Genomic DNA, 20090 nt, shown 5'->3' on the forward strand with positions numbered 1-20090 from the left:
TACGAGGCTATTCGCTTGAAAGGATCAAGTAAGTTATCGATCCCTGGGTAATGAGCAGAATGGTGAGCAAAAAGGTTTGAAGTTAATATAAACAGAAGAAAAATCAAACAGTAGAACTGAAGAGAGATGTAAAGGGTAGAAAGTGACGGAAACGATGAATACAGTAACGTTCGAAAATTCTTATCAAGCAATTTATGTATCGGGATGTCTTCTGTACACAAAACTAGCAACTTTGCCGTTTACAATATGTCCTTCTACTTTATATCTAGAATAAATATATTAAATTAATTTGAGTGTGTTTTTTTATTTTTTGACGGTTGATCATTGACAAATATCACACGAGGAAGGGGAGGCTGAAAGATCTTTCATTTTCAATTTTTATTACAAAGCAATTTTTAGCATTTACCACCAACATGTTTGTTCTATAGCATATTCGAGTTAAAAAATCTAAGATATATGGTAAATATCTAAATGGTTTAAAATGATGTTTACAATAAATTGAAATATACGCCACATCAATCATGGTAATGTAAGATTGAAGATGATTTGGGTAATTTATTTCAGTGCATTCTTTAAGCTCATTAAAAGAGTGAATAACCATTCTTGTCGTTCTCCGATAATTAAACCTGCATAATTGTGAGGAAACGGAAGGATATTGATAAAATGTATTGAAAAAGTGCTAACAATGCAATTTGATATAGCGGACTGATCTATGTTTGGAGCAACTTATCATAGGAACGAAATTTAGCGCGATCCTTAATATGATCTTTTGAATGTTATTTAGAATGGTATCGGAAGTTTTTAAAAATCGGCACGTACTGTACCAATGGCGCAGGTTGGTCACATCATTGGCAGTATTCAGCTTACAAAAACCACCATCACCACTACAAAGGACAGAGTGAAGACAGCCCCAGCACGCAAACTAACTCCACATTAACATTTCTCTTTCCTCTCTCCTCATAATCCCCACTGTCACTGTTTGCATATCGTGTAACATGGAACCCTTCCCCCCCCCCCCTCCCTTCTACCTCACCCTGTCGCATTCGTCGCATTTATGCTAGCTGCATCGAATCTGCTGCCGGTTGGTCCTAACAGCGTCATGCCGTGGTCGTGGTCTTGTCGTTGCTGTTGGCCGGCTGGAATAAAATGGAGGTGGCAGTGTTTGCTGGTGTGGTTTTAGTGTGTCCCTGTTACTTGCAGTCTTATGCTATAGTTGGACACTACAATGTGAAGAGAAGTTCCTGTTCATGTATGCACCGCTCTTTCGTTCGTTCGTTCATTCGTTGGTTGGTTGGCTGGCGGATGGAAGGGATCCGACCGAGCTGTTTCCTGCCTTGTATTTCGCTCTTTTCGTTCCGCTGTTTCGTCATCGACGATACAGGGAAGAAGGGAAGAATCGAACAGCGCTCGACCAGCCTATCCGATCGAAGCGGCGTGTGTTGGTGTGTCTGTCAAAGGAGCGATGCCAAAGGAGGGGTTGGAAAGGGCCAATGTGGTGTGTCCGTCCGGTTGCAAGGGGATAGTTTTCGGAAAGTTTTCCAACAGCTCATCGTACGAAACCGTCCTTCAGTCCTTACCGTACCGTCCTTCCGAGAGTATCGACGTATTCGTCGGTGTCGTCGACCGTCTTCTTAGGCACTTTGCGTTTGACTGTGTTTTTATCCTATCCTTCCACACCTTCCCTGAACCCCTTTCACCTGCGTTCGTGCTTCTTCTACTATTGATTTTTGGTTGCGGCAGTGTTAACTCTGCGTGGTGTTGTGTTTTGGCACAAGCGTTTAATTCGTTTGCGAAATATGCAATGATGTGCAAGGGCAAATCGGAAGCAAATGGAATAAGCGGCATTCGCCACCGTACCCTCTAACACCATGCCCTTGATGCGAAGGTACTGCGATCAAAGCGGCACACTGACATGTTACTGTCCGATCTACGCCAAAGTGCAGCGGAGAGTGCATGTGGTGCAAGTGCAATCGGTGCAAACAGGAAGCTATAGTTATACAAGTGATCGCAAAGTGTTTGCGGAACCCCAGGTGCCTTCGTACGGTGGAGCATTACAATTGTACAGGATGCGATCCGCAGACCGATTAATGGAAGTGAAAGCGAGTGAATTATGATACTTACTGGTCGGTTGACTTCCGATGTGTACGATTTATGGGTGGTGCTATTTGCTGGATTAAGCTGATTTCTCACATCTTCGTTTTGCGCATTAAATATGCTGTCTATGTTACGAAGGAGCGACTGAATGCCATTCCATTTTGTGTTGTTGCTTGTTTGAATAGTTAAGTTATTTGTTTGTGTGGTTCAAATCAATTTACGGTGGCTCACTAGTACTAGTGCGTTTTGGATGGTTCACACGGAAGAGCACAGTAACGCGTTCACTCTGGGTTAGTATTGCTTTATATTAATGAGCATTAATGTTTTCAACATAAACATACATAATTGATACACTAGATACATAGACCAAGCATTGAATCAATGAAGAAATCAATGTTAATAAACTCCGACTTCTGCAGGTATGGCATAATAAGAGGCTGAATGTCATGTGTACAAACATTATGAGTCAATCCCGTATCGAAAAGCCTAATTAATGTCATAATTTTGGGACATAATTTATAATTTTGGTTCTCTTAATTTAGGGACATTTTCTTGATATCTTCTTGTTATGACGGGAACTTACAGGGTTTTACAGAGGTTCTCATAGTTGTGGGACACTTCTTTTACTTTTTCTTTTGGAAGTGAACTTTATGTGTTGGAAATTGGACTCTATGGCATACCTTTCGAACAGGCTCTTTGGAATTTCCTATTGCATTTGTCCAAAAAAGGAAACTAGAGAGTCCAATTCCCATTACATTAGGTTCATTTCAAGGTAATAAAAAAAGTTAATAAAGAAAGAGTTAATAATGTGTCTCACAGTTATGAGAACTCCTGGAAAACTCTGTAAAGGAAAATGATCTTGTTATGACGGGAAATGAACTCTACGGAACCCTTTTTGGACGAATGCAATAGGAGTTTACAATATGACACTCCAAATATGGTACTATAAAGTTTAATTCCCTTCACATAAAGATGATTTCCTGAGGAAAGAGTCAAGAAAGTGTCCCAAACTTATGCCAAAGTATCCGCTGGTAAAACGGTGTCGTATAGAAAAAAGGTTTAACACGCTCCTTGACAATATTCACAGCAACAACAAAAAACTGTTTGCCAAGCACAGAATGTCATATTACTATTTCTTTCGTGTAAAGGTATCGAGCACAGATGCACTGTATAGGAGGAATTTAGCAATCAGCGAAAGTTGTCGCCAGTTGGTAAAAAAGTAGATTAGACAGTATAAGAACAATATAAGCAAATTGAGCGAAGAAAAGGAAGATAAAAGTGGTAACATTTTAATAGCTAATTATCAATGTTTTTTTGAATTACGATAAACAGAAAACTGCAAGTATAATGAAATATTTTGCCAATTGCGGATGTTGAAAAAAATTATAATAAACGTAGTAAATGTTTTGTATGTTGCAAATAAATAATAAAACCGTGTGTTATCTCTGAATTAGAAAGTAAAAATGCAAAGTTTATGTGTGGAAAAGTTAATTACAATGGAATATACAGTAAATATGATCTAAAAACGATACCTGAATATGAGAGCAATAAGCTTGAATTAGATACGCTGTCTCGAGCAACCATATTAGAGATGTTCTATGTAACACTGGATAACAAAAATTTTAACTCCTATATATCTTACAAATTTTCTTTAAACTAAACACTCGATCATAAAAGCTGATTAGATTAGACGTTTTTTGCAGATCAATAACGAACGATAGTATCCTTCATATTTAATCAATTCAATTTAATTTGACTAGTTTTGTTTAATCCATATTTTATGTAAATAACCCAATAACTTGTGATAAATTACTTACCCAAACTAATAGTTCATACATATCAACAAATATGATTAAAGAATTGAGCGGAATAGCATAAAATTTGTTTTCCAACCCAAACAGTACAGGAATTTAAAACGTTTAAAGATTGTAAAGTAATCGCTTCTCGACCTAAAGGTTAAAATCAAAGGGTAGGATTGTATATTAAATGAATGAAATCAATTTTAATAAAATAAGTAAGGAATGGTTTGAGTTATTTTGTTCTAGCAGGCCAGTTTCGGTATTTTCAGCCCAAATGATCAGTTAAATGTTAAGCAATCCAACAGCAAACGGAAACAGATAATTCCCAGCGCTCTAGCTGTGCAAGTTACGCCCCCTTTTCCGCCTAAAGGGGCGTGTTCGATTAAGGTGTACACTGCAAAAATAAACTTGCCGTACACCCGCCGTGACCTGTACCGGTCGGCAGACATTCACGAACTGAATTCCAACAAAGTAAATTTGAAATTATTATTGGAAAATTAATAATTACCTCGTTTACGGCTAACATATTTCCTTAACAATCGGACAACAATCAGTATATTTTTTGTTTAATATTATCCAGGCATGTGTAAGAATTCTAATCAAATGACATGCTTGTACGCAACAAGGAAATTCGCAAGAGAAAAGATATGTTTGCACATCTCAAATACACAATAACATTAACATTATTTATTAAAGAAGAGTTTCAATGTAACACCGATCGACACTTTACCAATCCAGAAGCATCACAAATCCCTGCAGCCCACGCCCCAACATGCTAATGCTTTATCTTCAAAATGCTGCCAGATCCTGCTGAAATGGTTCCTGCTGTTAAGTGCCGTCGATAGAGTGTGTGCTGTAATTTAATGATTTTACTTTCGCCTTTTTGCCTATATTTGCAGAGTTCAATCAAATACACGAAGGTGGAGCCATGTATATATCATGTGGGAGTACGGATAGTACTCCCATGGAGCCGGAAACGGGCTATGTCCCGAACAATCCCCTCTTCGGGATGCCCCTCGACAGCCCACAGGTGAGTCCAAATGCTCGTGTGTGTGTTTTTTTTTTCTTCGCAGCATCTGAATCGCGCAGGACACCGCGAACGAATTGCAATGCTCGATGTAATATGCTCGCTGTAACATACCGACGACCGAAATGAGTTTCTTCGTCTATCTTCTTTACGCGCATAGTTCTGCACAGTAGGAAAAAGCTGTTCTCACTTTTGCATAATTCACCCGAATTGTAATATCTGAAATTTCACATTTATTGTGACGAACCTCAACATTGCTTTTTGTGAACCATAACTCCGGTTTAGTTCTTCGGGTGTGGTTCATCGTCACGCGTCGTGTAACGGCGTCTCGGTTACTATCATTACTCAGCACCATAGAAAGTGTGTGTATGAGAGCATTAGAAACAATTTGCAAGTTTTAAAATCAACTTATTCGTAAAGTGTTTCCCAGTTTGGAAAGTGAAACTTGGCGCATTGCACTGGTTGGTTGCGAAAGATAAAACGATTGGTGCTATATGAAGATCAAACAAGTGTGTGGGTTTTTAGTATAATTTGCAGCATTGGTTTTGTGGGTAGTGTAGTGTAGCGTAACAGTACGTTGTGCATAAGTTCTTCCATGGAAAAATGTTTAGTGTATAATAAATGTTTTCCTTTTTTTTTGACATTTTTTTCGGAAATGATGTCGTTATCTTATGGATGAGATGTGTTGTTTCAGTACTAGTGGAGTTTTACGTTTTTTCTTAAGTGTCTTTGTGATAGCACGTACAAAAAAATTAACTAAAATCAATGTCAACAAATAATTGAACTCTAAAAAATAACACCTTTACTAGTTTTATACATTACATTGTGAATAGCTGTCCTACTTCACCTAACATTGTTAAAACATTGCTTGGCATTCAGCTACAATTTTACTTTAGTTTTCCTTTGATTGAATTGTAGTGAAGTAAATGGTTATCGTTTAGAAGAAATCTTTTCTTATTATCATGTGTTATATGTATTATAAATAAAAACTGTTCGCAAAATGTAGTTAACGTCAAAAAAACTACCATCTTACAAATAAGACATTGTCATTTTTATTTATTACGGTCCATAGTAAAGGAAGTTTATCTAAAGTATGATAGGCTACCAAAATCTACCATGATGTTAGAGAAAACAAATTGAAATAGTATAAAATTTTATCATATAAATAAATTGGGTTCTACAGAAACACAGATGTTTGAGTTGTGTGGAACGTATTCAAAACAACGAGTTTGGAATAACAGACAGAAGCACCGGCATTCAGAGTATAGTTGCGATCATTCTCAGTTTGGATTACAAAGTTTATGAAGTTATGAAGTTTACGAAACATAAAACCATATTTGTTCATTTTTAGCATAATAGCCTCCAAAAGGCAGCGATATTTGCGAGTCTGAGATAACATTGTTTAATTTAATTTAATTTGGTTTATTAATTCAATCGATTGTAGTATTGATTTTAATGCAGTGCAAAAATGATATTAAAATGAAAAAGTTTCATTCAAAGTTCCATGAAATCTCACAAGATTCTTTCCTCGACGATTGATTTCAAGTTCTCACAGTCGATAATTATTTTATTTAGCCAAGGTTTGTGTATGATTGTAGTTTATGGAAAAAGTACCTGTTTACCAAACGGAATAAATTTTAACTGGCTACAAATTATATGCCCCCCAAATCTAATTCAAAAATCGAAATATCAGACTTATGAGTTCTTAAAACTACTCATAGAAATAATATTACACAATTCCGTGGGTTCTATTACTGTGTCATATGAGCAGGACATCAATCCCTAGCATACAAGTAAATATGGCACGTCCAGTTCCCGAAAATAAAATCAAATGAGCATTTATACGGACACGAGCAAGTGGACACGAGTAAAAATGAAAAATGTGGTTTGATAATACAAGTTTTCTGGTAGTGCAGTAATATTCTACCTCGTTGTACAGCTCTTGCTGACCTCTAAGAAAAAAAGCGTGTGAAACTCATTGTGGTGTCATCGCTGCTTTTGCCAAAAGGAGACAAAGTATCCTACATTGCTTTCAAGCGTGTACATTTTTTGCTAAGCTGATCACAAGACTGTTATGCCAATGGCTTAAAACAGACGTTCACGCGATGGTGTTGTAACAAAATATTGTGTAACGGCAGTCACCGTACAGACAGATAGGTAAACGGAAAAGCAAACAACGACCACCTACTTACATCATGAGAACACATTGTACCTAAATCGAAGCTGGCCACTCTAACAGCCTTACCCCGATCGATGTTTACTGAGTTACAGGTTTAAGCAAATCAAACCGTTTTATGTCGGCAGCTCATCCACAGTAGCGGTCCGGATCAGCCATCAGTGGCCATCTTGCATAGAACGTAATGTGCAAGTACATGACAGAAATGGCAGTGTGCTAATTTTGTTCCTATTTTGCTAGCGCCAACACCCCACTACGTCACGGAACTAGCACATCACGTGACGGCATGTCCTTTTTTACGATCCTAATAAGATTATATTTTGAATCGGTGCTCGTTTGTTCCTGGAACCGCGGTCCGTGGTACGTAAAAGCTGTGAAGAGACGGTGAGAGCTTGCGAATATCTATGCCGCCAGAATTGGCCACCCATAATAACCGACAACATGGCGACGGATAAATCTGTTTATTCCGCGTTGAACTACTACTGGTAGCACAGTCGCCAGTGAGTGGAACAGGTCGGCCGTTGTCGAGGCAGGATGGATGGCAAAGCTCATTTAGAATGTGTCCACGTGTCCCGAGTGGAACGTTTACGCAATAGCATCAATGCCGCTATTTTACCACCCATTTTGTGACAGGCACAGAGTGCTATAGCTGCAATATTTGTTCTGCATCTTATAAACACAACATGGGCCATTCTGCGGCCATGTTATAGTTGGTATGCTTTTTAGCTGGATGTTAGAAAGCTGCCTTACAGTAGTTCTATTATCCAACACACAGTTTGTTACAAGTTCTCTGGAGCGATGAGAGAAAGTTCGAGCTGTTTGGGGGGAAACACGATTTTGGGCAAAACCCGGAAAGGAACTGGCTGATAAAAAAAAACAGTGTAGCATGGAGGTGCCAATATCATGGTGTGGGGATGTTTTGCGTGGTCTGGGAATCGGCACGTAAAGTTGGATTGCAAGACAATTTTATTTCCCAACAAAACAACGAACGATACGACTAGAATGGCCACTCCGAAACTCAGACTCAAATCCTATTGAAAATTTGTAGGCTATTGTGGAACAAAACGTTGATAAGGGTGACGTGACCAACCGTTAAAACATATTTGAAGCACTCGAGAAAGCCTGGTTGAATTTGAACCCTCAACACATCCAAAACCTCGTTGGTGGAATGGTAAAACATTTGACAAGTTTTGGCTTGGGCACCTCCATAGAGTGCCTCTCGTACTGGAACAGGACTTAATGTGTCGGAAATTGGACTTTACGGAAATTACACCCCTGTTATAGACAGGTTCGTTTGGAATCCTGTAGCAATTTCCAATGTGCCCGTCCGAATAGGGTGCCGTAGCATCCAATCCCTTTAAGTTCTCTACCCTTAAGAAAGAGTCAAGAAAGTGTAAGTACTTACTTACTTCTACTTATCCGGCACTACAACCGCTTTGCGGTCTTGGCCTGCCTCAGGAGTGTCCGAAACCGCTCACGGTCTCGCGCCTTCGTCTGCCAGTCCGTTATCCCGGCCTTAATGGCGGACGCCTCCACGCCATCTTGCCACCTCAATTTGGGCCTACCACGCCTCCTCTGTCCTTGTGGACGGCCTAAAAAGACTTTACGGGCTGGGTCGTCCGTTTCCATGCGTATAACATGGCCAGCCCACCGGAGCCTGGCGAGCTTTATACGCTGTACGACAGTGAGGTCGCCGTACATCTCGTATAGCTCGTCATTATAGCGGCTCCTCCATTGTCCTTCCACACATACGGGGCCAAGTATCCTTCTGAGCATCTTCCTCTCGAACGCGGCTAAGAGGGTTTCGTCAGATTTGGACAGTGTCCATGTCTCAGAGGCGTATGTGAGTACTGGTACTATATAGGTACTATATAGTCCCAGCTTCGTCCGTCGCGACAGGTTCTTTGAGGTAAACTGCTTTTTCAGGCTGTAGAATGACCGGTTGGCAGCCAGCATCCTTGCGCGCAACTCAGCTTCCATGCTGTTGTCGTTGCTGACCTTTGACCCAAGATAGGTGAATTGTGGGACGACTTCAAAAGTGCGTTCACCTATCTGTACGTCACACCTACGTAGATTCGGATTATTTATTGGTAGGTCCGCTGATGTTGCCACCATCAGTTTGGTCTTTGCCTCGTTTATCTGCAATCCGAGGCTCTCTGCCGCCTGCTCAATCCCTTGGTAGGCTTCTGCTACATAGGAGAGCCGCAGACCAATGATGTCTATATCATCAGCGTATGCCAGGATCTGGGTTGACTTATAGAAGATGGTTCCCGTAGTCTCCACCCTCGAGTCGCGGATGGCCCTCTCTAGCGCCAAGTTGAATAGGAGACAGGCAAGCCCGTCCCCCTGGCGCAGACCTTTGGTGGTAGCAAAAGGTCCTGAGAGTTTTCCATCCACCCTCACCTGGCATGTGACGTTGGTCATAGTCATTCTAACTAGCCTTATCAGTTTGGCCGGGATTCCAAATGAGCTCATAGCGTCGTACAGTTTTACCCTGGCTATGCTATCGTATGCGGCTTTGAAGTCTATGAAGAGATGGTATGTGTCGTTTTTGTATTCAGCCATCTTCTCCAAGATCTGCCGCATGGTGAAGATCTGATCAGTGGTTGATTTTCCGTTTCGGAATCCTCTTTGATAGTTTCCTACTATCTCTTCGACGTGCGGGACAAGGCGATCCTGAAGGATCAGGGAGAATATTTTATAGGCGGTATTCAACACCGTAATACCCCTGTAGTTGTTGCAGTCCAACCTGTCTCCCTTCTTGTATACGGGGTAGATGATGCCGAGATTCCAATCACAAGGCATCGATTCGCTATCCCACACCTCAGTAACAATTTGATGAATCTCGTTTTCTAGTCGTGCACCTCCATTCTTGACCAGTTCAGCTGCAATTCCGTCGGTTCCGGGTGCCTTGTTATTTTTCAGCCGACGGATAGCCTTTCGTGTGAAAGTGTAAGTAAGAACGTGCAAAAAGGGCATTGTTAAGTGTGCTCAATAAACTTAACTAACTCCAAGTAAACTTTAACGTTTAACTTTAACGACACCGATTGCTTTTCCGATCACTTTGGCTGGCTTTTATCAACGCAATAAGTTTAGTCTAATTAAACATCAGCACAACAGACAATAAAAAAAGGCAAAGCCCAACATCCATCCATTCATAACGGTCCGTGCGAGCACACATTCACATGGGCTCTATTTTATTTTATTTTATTTACTTTTTGCATGCATCATAATAAATGTAACGTCAACATACTGACCACCGCATACTCACCCACCTTTTCTCTCGTTGCTCCGTGGCCATCTGTCTTTCTAGGAATGCCCATCGTCCTGTGGTGGTAGTGGCTGTTCCAGCTGTCAGGAGAACACAGCATCGTTGCCCCTTGCGGGACTGCACGGATCGGATTTCAGCGACTGCGGAAACTGTCTCGACCACAGCGGTGTACTGAGGTAAAACATTGATGCGAAACGAAAGTCAACTCTAAAGCTGCCTCCCGAAAGTCACAAAGGGACAAAAGTGTCCACAGTTTCGGCAGCGCAGCGCAAAAAAAAGCGCAACATTTAGGCGCAGGCACACAACAAAAAAAAAAGACTTAAACCACAATGCAAAACCGTCGCAGCAAACCCGGTAGGGACCAGAGATTGTGGTGTGGCAAGGGGAGCAGGAACAGCTGGGAGCAGGAGAAGAATAGTTGACGAATAGGAAGAAAATGGCGGGAAAATAATTTTAGAAGCTTTTGCGCAGCGTTGCGTGCTGGGGAGACGGCGAGGCCGGAATGGAGAAGGTTGCCTCAACCTATGCTTCTTGTTGGGCGTTGCTGGGTAGAGAAGCATGGGCAGCATAAAACATGTCATTCAGTTGGTAAACCGCACGCTTCTTGCGCTCTGAATGAATGTCCCACCAACAACGGATGGGCGACTCCGGACCCTCTCGACCCCTTCCAAACGGGAATTATTTCAACCGATCGGCAGTTTTACAATGGTCATTCGATTCTCGGGCTGGTCGCTAGTTTTCGCATTCACTCGCCAACCGTGTGAATTTCCCCCCGGGTTCAGCTCAACTTCACCTCACGCTAGATTATGTACTCCTGTCAAAGGAATAGCATTTCATTTTAATTATCTCTTCACCGGAGACAATTTTCTCTACTTTCCTTGCCGTAGCTGGTGGTTTTGCGTGTGAAATAATCGTCGCACATAGGAAAGTGCAAGTCTATTTTCCTCCCCAATGAGACCCACTGTGAGCAAATTGTGTCCGTCCATGCCGCTGCATGGTTTACTCGGTAAGCGTGGAGAGCCCTTGGCGGAAGGCGCTATCGAGTTACTCGCCTCGAAGATGAATTGGCGAAGCTGTAAACCGATCGGCATGCGAACCTCGGCCGGAATGAATGGGGCTTAATTTGCGGCCTGCCCGGTCACGTCGCTGTACGTTCGACTAGAACACTGGCGAACCGCGGTGTTCAAATTAAATCAGATTAAATCAAGTGCAAAAACAACATATCATAACAACTGGTAGAAACGATGGCGCATTGCTGCCAGCATCATGCCATCGCGTTGACAAAATTGTTGCGCATTTATGCCGCGATTTTCCTATGAAAAAAATAAAAACCATAAAAAATATGCTAAAGGATAACGAGGCCAGCCTGGTGATACGGTCGTCATCTCGTACGATGTAACAACATGCCCGTCATAGGTTCAAGCCACGAATGGGGACCGTGTCCGTAAGACTGACGTAAGACTGACTATCCTGCTTTGGACAGTGAGTAAGTCACTATAAGCCAGCCCACTAGTACCAAAGAGGTACTGGCAGGCCTTAGCCAACAACGGTTGTAGTGCCAAAAAAGTAGAAGGAGAAGGGATAACCAGGTTTCGATAACTACTTGGATGCTTAATTTCTGCGCTGAACGTCAACGCCGAAACTGACTGAGACAAATTCAAGAACAGCCCACATAATTTGAGAACCGGCATGAATTTACGATCAGTTTCAGAATCGGCATAGGTTCAAGATCACTTCCAATATCGTTATGGGTGCAGCATCAGTCTCAGTACATTTTCAGAATCACTTCCAGGACAGGAATAATTCAGAATCAGTTCAAGGCACGATATGAATTGAAGATCAGTGATAGGACCGGTAAGCGTGGGAAATCTGTCTCAGGACCGTTATAGGTTTAGTATCAGTTCCTAAACCGGTATGAGTTCTGTATAAATTCTAGCAACGGTGTGAGTTCAGGACCAGTTCCAAGAATAGGTACAGAGTTAGGACGAAGCGGTATGGGCTCGGACATGGGCTCAGGACCAAGTACAGTAATTATTTGGGTTCAAATAACAATTTTAGGACCAATATGGTTTTCCGACTTGATCTAAATCCGGTGTGGATACCGATATGGGTAGAGTATCATTTGCAGGCCAGATATCAAGATCAGCTTTAGGGCCGATAAAGGTTCAGAATCAGTTACATACCCGGTATGGTTTCGAAATCAGTTCCAGCACTGAAATGGGTTGGGAATCATATCCCGGGTTGGAAATGATTCAAGACCAGTTCCGTTATGGTTTCAGGAGCAGTTACAGATTTGGAATTTGTGTTTAGGATCAGATACACTTCCAGTAATGGTTAAGAATCAGTCTTCTTTTCCTTTAATCTGCCCTGCATTTTGCCTTTTCCCACACCCTGAAGTACTTCAAATATTATTTTGCTTAGCACATTGACCTATTAGCACGAATGGAGACCCTAAGCGGTCACACAAATGTAGGCCGTTCTGAAGAGCGAGAGTTTGTATGAGGAATTATAAACTAGAGAAGGATTGAGAAGAAAATTTAATTGTTAGAGGGGTTTTTTTTTTCTTCGAGACCCTTCGAGACCTCGGGGTCCCATGTGATGTCTTAGTTTGCGTACTGCTTAATCCGCCTCTGGCTTGGCTCTTTAATTGGGCCAAATTAACTAATAATATAATATACAATATATAATACGTTGCAGGTAACGGGTGCAGTCAACTTTTGTGTCATTTTCTCAACCCTTTTTTCTCCCCTCAAACAGCTCACAAAGCAACCTTGGCAGCTACTGGAGCGAGGACATGAGCACATTTCCTGGTCTGCCTCCACTGGACATCGATCCACTACCGAGCTTGTTTCCCTTTTCTCCCTGTGGTGCTTCCTACAAGTGAGTAATCGTCCTTGTTTTCCATTACCGTGCATATCGCAGAGGACTTACCTCAACATACCACCTCCCTCTCCCACCTCTCACCTCAGTAGACCGGAGCGACCGACGCATGACGTTGCGGACGTGTTGCTGTCGCTGAAGCACGCCGTTCTGAAGCAGAGCCCAGACCCGCCACCGATCGGTCAGGGACAGAGCTTTGCCACGCCGCAGGCCTCCCTCTCGTACACCGTCCATCCGCAGATGCTGCTGTCTCCGGCCAGTCACCATGGGCACGGATCGCATGCGCACTACAACCAGATGCCATCGCAGACGGGTGGCCCCTACAGCACCAACTATTACGACTCGTCCTGCGCACAACACTCCGCTCCTCCGATGTATCCCAGCATGAGCGTCAACGTCAGCATGAACATGACAATGCACGGGTACGGTGCGGAAGCGTCCGTCCCGATGCAATGCTCCCAGATGCAGTGGGGAGCGCAGAATGCCGCCTCGTCCGTGAACGTGCTCTATCCGCCACTGCTCAGCCCGGTGCCGTACCCTCCCGGCACGACCTACTCCTTTACTGCGGACTTTCGCCCGCAAAGTCAGCCACCCCCTCCGCCACCCTCCGGAGGCTCGCTGTCTCCGCTGGCGCACGATTCGTCGCGCAGCTCTTCCACAATGACTCCCCAGAAACAGGTTCTACCGCAAGCGCAAGCGCAACATCTCCAACAGCACCAGCAACAACAACAAACGCTTCAGCAACAACAGCAACAGCAGCAACATCAGCAACAGCAGCTCCAGCAGCATCAGTATTACCAACATGCACACCATGCTCACCATCATCCCCAGCAGCACCAACAGCAGCAACAGCATCATCATCACCACCATCACCACTCACAGTCGGGTTCGGCGGCCGTATCGCCCAACGCCGACTGCACACCACCAAAGAGCACCACCCCGCCCGACTTTGGCACCGTCGTGGACCATCAGTCCACGCCGCCAACAACCACCACCTCGGCTGCGGCAGTTGCTGTAGCGGCGGCATCCGCCGTGGGGTTCGCGGCCGCCCTCAAAATGAAGGCCGAAAGTCGTGTGCTTGGTCTGGGCTTTGCGGACACCGTCGACCAGCGGACAGCGGCCATTGGCGAGGACGACGAAGAGGAGGACGGCAGTGGCAGTGGCAGTGACGGTGCGGCGGGCGGTGACAGCAAGCCAAATCTCTGCCGACTCTGCGGCAAGACGTACGCACGGCCAAGCACGCTCAAGACGCACCTGCGCACACACTCGGGCGAACGGCCGTACCGTTGCCCGGACTGCAACAAGAGCTTCTCGCAGGCGGCCAACCTGACCGCACACGTCCGCACGCACACGGGCCAGAAACCGTTCCGGTGTCCCATTTGTGATAGGCGCTTCTCGCAAAGCTCCAGTGTTACGACGCACATGCGAACGCACTCTGGCGAACGGCCGTACCGGTGCCGGGCGTGCAAGAAGGCGTTCTCGGACAGTTCCACGCTGACGAAGCATCTGAGGATACACAGCGGCGAAAAACCGTACCAGTGCAAACTTTGTCTACTAAGGTAAGAGGCCCTCTAGTAGCTTGATTTTTGTGTTTGTCCTTCCACAGGAGTAGCTATAGAAGGCAAAGCAACAGCATAATTCTAACAAATCCACTCCCCTTTCTGCCCCTTCTTTTTTCTTCTGCGCTAGATTTTCACAATCCGGCAACCTGAACCGTCACATGCGCGTTCACGGCAACAACGGGCAAGCGCTGATTACTTGACACCAAAAAACGTCGCAACTTTCGTCTGCATCGTCCGTCGGTCACGGCAGTCTTCTGCCAGCACACTACCACCGTCATCCGTACCAGTCCTATCAGCATCACCAATACCAGCAGCAGCAGCAGCAGCAGCAACAGCAGCAACAGCACCAGCACTATCAGCAGCAACACCACCAGCAGCAGCAACACCAACTCGCCGAATCCGTTTCAACGGGACACCATCTCGCCGCCCACTCGGCGGCGGCCACGGCAGCGGCAGCACAGTACTTTTACAACCAAAATGCAGGCAGCTTCCACCACCATCACCATCACTACAATCGCGCCTGCACTTCGATTGCTGCCAGCTCGGCTGTGTCCAGTGCTGCCAGCCAGAGCAGTTCCGGCACGACCACCGCACATCCCTTCAAGTCACTTCCGACGGCGACACAGCTGTCCTACTTCGAGGAGTACCACCACTTCCAGCAGCAGCAGCAACAGCAGCGCACTAAATACGAGGACAACCTGACGTTGTTCGGGAGGAATAATTTTGTAAATATATTTTAACTGGATTTTGTTAGAACAGGCGAAACCACATTTTGGCTGCACGATCATTGGTCGCTATGGTAACATGCCTTTTGTTCGCAATTTAAACAACCCCCCCCCCCCCACCCACCGCCGTGAGATCTAGTCATCCAACCCGGAAGCCTGTATAGTGTTAGGCACTGACAAAAACCAGGACGATTCCCAGCTTTGCTCTTAAAACGATATCGTTGTAATACGATTGATGTTGAAATACAAAACGGCACAGATACTTCTCGGACGCGGCAGGAGACGGAAGTAGGAATATTAATAAAAACGAACAAAGAACGCATACTTACTATACTTAGCATTTAATTAGAAACTAAGCTCAGTTCTGAAGTCAGATGCGCTGCAACGTGTATCCACAATAATAGTTACACGTGTAATCGTACATCGATTAACAGGTGCATACAAATCTGTGCAAGCACTAAGATTGAGGAGAAGCAGAAATGTAAGTAACATTTCTACAACAAAGATTATTATAAAATAAAACAAAAATGTACAACCACCATGTACAAATCGTACCCATTCTAGGCTGGTAAATTCAATACAACATGGTAATTAAAATACGGTTCTATTATACTTTTACTAGCGCCAGCATAAATATATATATAAAAAAGAGGAACGTGATGATATTTCAAATTTCAAATTTCTGTTACAACCAATTGTCCCGATGCAATCATGCAATCATTTTTTTTCATATTTTTTATTGAAAATCATATAGCAAACCTTTAGTGTCACTCTTAATCGCGATAATTATTGGGCATTGCACCACAATTCTAAACTTCTTATCAATAACATACCATCGCATGCAAAATTATACCTTATTGCGTGTTTTTGACTCATCTCCTTTCTGCTCTCGAGCAAAGCAGACCAACCCATAGCATCGATAATGCCTTGGCAAAATTGCTTCTGGTCGTAGCGATATCGCAAAGTTCGATATTTCTGATTTTTTTGAACATTCTCGTCATTTTCTGCGCAACTACTATCTTTTCTGTGCTCTCCTATCCTATTCGGGTGTTACTTTCACGGTATTTCCTTCGCCTTTTTCACCTTGTACAATCGCATCTCGAAGCCGGAGAGTAATCTTGTAGGGTTGGGTCATAAATTAGGACTGACGTCATATACCTTTTACCCTATATCTGATGGTGGACTTGTTGGCGGCTTGTTTATTCAGAGTCTTAGAGCTATCAGATGTCGAATATATGGTTCGAATGTACACATTTTCCGAACAAGTGTGGGAAATTAATGTTCTTATTCGTAGCTGAGAGATGATCACACATTTTTTTGCTTAATATTATTAATGTTATAAAAAAAAAGGAATCGAAAAAAAACAAAACAATGCTGCGATAATCGACTGCATTCATATGCTAGCGAGCGGGTGTTGTTTTCTGGTATTTCTCTTTTCTTCTCAAACCAAGAGCATCGAACATGCAACATAACAAATTAATAATAAAAAAGAGACCATATTGTGATTCTCGCAGAAACGCAGATAATGAAATCAATAAACGCATTTAAAAGGTAAGATTATCATGTTTTTGGTTCGACTAGGCTTCTAGTGCATTCATTAATCGATCATGTCGTTTGCCTGGTTGCTATTGTTGGGGGATAATTTCATGAACAAGGGGCGAAATAAAAATTCATAACAATTCAAGATAAAAGAATATCGTGGGACCGTACTCATCCTTCCGATACATAACTAACTCTAAATAATTCGTATTAAAGAAGAGGAAAAAAAAGCCCAAACGGACTGTGAAGAAACTCGCTTACGTAGCATATTAACGTTCTTGCTGCAGATTGATGTTGATCTTCCACCAGTCCTGTATATATGCTGCTCGATCGGAGGATGTACCGGCGATGCTACTACATCACGAACACCTTTTCAATCTTTGGCGAACGGAACGTTTCGTTTGTTTTGGGGCAGACAAGTACGTCGTTCTCGCGACGCATCTGCTCAATCGCTTGCTGACCAAAGATCTGTCCATTTGGCAGCATCATCGGCAGGTTGTGTTCGTTCAACGGTTTCCCAGTAATTCTGAAAGTGAACAAAAGTCTTGTTTAATCGCTCCGTAAATGCCTCCGCTCGTTTTCACCCTAATATGCGGTGTCGCGAGCCTTACCTGCAAATCAGCCGACTCTGGGCACAGTGCGAGAACGGCAAATTCTCCGCTATCTTGTTCACATTCTCCTGGCATACCGGGCAGTTCATGTTTTTGGATGTGTACGAATAGCATTGGGGCGTTTTCAGTGCTGAAATGCCCGCCTGTACGGCCACACTCAGTACCGACTGGGCCGGCAGCTGAAACAGTCGATAGTTTTCCAGCCGGAAGTGTAGCACCAGATCGTGCCAGCGCTGCGGATCGAACAGTGTTTTGTACGGTTCGATCTCCGTGCTCACCGGGAAGGCCAGCAGTGCCATGCACTGGCGTATCTCCTTCAGCTGCTCGTGCTCAAACGCCGGGAAGTACTTCTGTGCATGGCGCACCGCCAACAGTCGCTTATCGTCGCGGATCAGCTCGACGAACTCTTGCACGCGCAGCTGGAACTCGATCGTGGAGTTTATCTTCTTCAGCTTCGACTTGTTGTCATTGCACCAGGCGATGCACTTCACCGTACAACGGTTCACCAGATCGCGCTCCACCTCGCGCGTCACCTGGAAGATGTCCAGGTTGGTCAGATCGCGGATTCCGCTGCGCTCAGCCAATCGTTCCGCGGTGTCGTAGTATCCCAGACGCAGGAAATGCTCCACGATCATGCGGTCCAGCCGGATCTTCTTCCACTGGTTCGTGGCAGCTGCTTGCAGTTCCAGCGTGGTGGCATCGACTGGCGGATTGACGTTCTGCTTCAGATGCTCCAGCCGCCGTTTGCAGACAAACCCGGCCGACAGCTCCTCGGAGATACTTTCCTCGGCCTTGCGTTTCAGCACCTGCAGCCGTTCGACAACCCCGCCAAGAAGACGCGATATTTCCGTACTGTCGGATCCTTCCGTCAGTCCCTTCTCCAGCTCGGAGGCCACATTCTGTATCTGACTCAATTCGCGATCCAAAGTTTTTTGAGCGATTCGGAAGCGTTTATTCAAAATTTCATACGGTACCTAAAAGAGACGGGAGAGAGAGAGAGAGAGAAAGAGTGTGCGGATGATGTCCGGAACATTGGAAATTCAACAACAACCGAATAATGTCGCAGGAATCAACTGATCATTGTGTCACCGTTGCTGTAATTCACCTAAACGAAATCTAACAGCTGACGTTCGCTTTTGGCTTCGAAGGGATCGGTTAGGGTGAAGGTAAGGGCGAGTAGTAGGCTGGGCACGAAAATGGAATGAAAAAAAGGCACTTGACAAGTCCACAGTACTGCAAACCCCATTTTATTTGCCTGACCTCACGTCCGCAATAGAAACAGCTTTATTGACAAGTAATATACGGTCCATTTTGTCACAGATGCGCTCATCACCAGCAGGTTTTGCAATTACGACGCAAATAGGCAAGCATATTTTGGACTGTCCAGAAACACCAACGAACGAATGACAAAATAATGCAGGTGCAAATTCTTACCTTCAGGGTAGGATGTTCCATTGCACGGATTTCGGCCATTGCTGTCTCGAAGATAACGCCTGAGTTAAAGGAAAAAATTCACACTAGACGTCACTGCTGTTGCTGGTGGTGCTGATGCTGTTGGTGCTGTTTGTGTCTCGCAGCAGTAATGGTGGCAATGAAACCACCCAAACCAGAACGGGGCAACAAAGATATTGCGTTTGTGTTTGCTTCCGATTGTCGCCAACTACATCTCATTCTAGCCACTGTACTGCAAAGGCTGGCACTTACGAGGAAGCAACCGAGGTAATTTGTCGATCTCTGCGTGGTTTCGATAGCAAACGATGTAAGGACTGGAAAGACACGAATTTGCTACGCCAAACCTGAACTACGCTGACTGCTTTTCTCGTGATTTTTCTTTTATCTCCAACACTCTAGCTTCTTTTATGCCACAACAACAAAGTTCGCCGTCTCAGCCACACTTGGACGCTGTTGGCCGTAGAGTGAAAGAGAACACGAGAGAGTTGTTTTGATTCGACTGCCCATATGACTGTTTGACGTTTGGTAACGGACAGCGATGACAGTAAAGCGTTACGAAATCACGGGCTAGCACAATGGTAATTCTGGGGAAAATGTTGGACTATTATTCAAATTGTATTTTTTTCGTGATGAACGGTTATAATTTCGTCTATGTTCTTCAATAAAAATTTATTGGCAATAATGAGGGTTGTCATTGGTAATAATGAGGGTGCCCTGATGGTTAATTAGGTACATGCACTGTGCTGGCCAATAAAGACGCGGTGAATTCCCATCCAGACGTGTATTCGGTACCAAGGAGTAATTTTCTGTAAAGCCTAGGTCTAGGGAGTATGTACAAAGAAGAAGGATCGCATAGATCGTAACTCCAAGAAAGAATGCTTTGTTAGTTTATTTTTAGTTTCTTTTATAAATTATCTTCGGTCATGGTTCTCGCGGTACAGTGCTCAAAATGAA

The 20090-nt window shown here is 44.0% G+C and overlaps 2 protein-coding genes across 7 annotated transcripts; one reads left to right on the forward strand and one right to left on the reverse strand.

The window, feature by feature from the left end:
- Positions 1-1377: 1377 nt before the first annotated feature.
- On the forward strand, positions 1378-15025 carry LOC121590428 (protein glass-like). Of its 6 annotated transcripts, none has more exons than XM_041910102.1 (6): positions 1378-2384; positions 4793-4923; positions 10410-10543; positions 13125-13247; positions 13337-14806; positions 14937-15025. In XM_041910102.1, the coding sequence occupies exons 1-6, from the start codon at positions 2345-2347 to the stop codon at positions 15007-15009; spliced, it is 1971 nt and encodes a 656-aa protein (XP_041766036.1). In that variant the 5' UTR covers positions 1378-2344; the 3' UTR covers positions 15010-15025. The 6 variants fall into 6 exon arrangements, with proteins under 6 accessions (XP_041766036.1, XP_041766038.1, XP_041766039.1 ...); XM_041910104.1 differs by having other exon boundaries at positions 13340-14806; XM_041910105.1 differs by lacking the exons at positions 1378-2384; positions 4793-4923 and adding an exon at positions 5221-5429.
- A 1181-nt stretch (positions 15026-16206) lies between these two features.
- On the reverse strand, positions 16207-19625 carry LOC121589222 (E3 ubiquitin-protein transferase MAEA-like). Its single transcript, XM_041907961.1, has 3 exons — positions 19119-19625; positions 17685-18658; positions 16207-17599 (listed from the first exon to the last, which is right to left on the reverse strand). The coding sequence occupies exons 1-3, from the start codon at positions 19155-19157 to the stop codon at positions 17428-17430; spliced, it is 1185 nt and encodes a 394-aa protein (XP_041763895.1). The 5' UTR covers positions 19158-19625; the 3' UTR covers positions 16207-17427.
- Between the last annotated feature and the right edge of the window lie 465 nt (positions 19626-20090).

This window comes from Anopheles merus, chromosome 2R, assembly GCF_017562075.2.
Source record: "Anopheles merus strain MAF chromosome 2R, AmerM5.1, whole genome shotgun sequence".
Classification (NCBI taxonomy): Eukaryota; Metazoa; Arthropoda; class Insecta; order Diptera; family Culicidae; genus Anopheles; species Anopheles merus.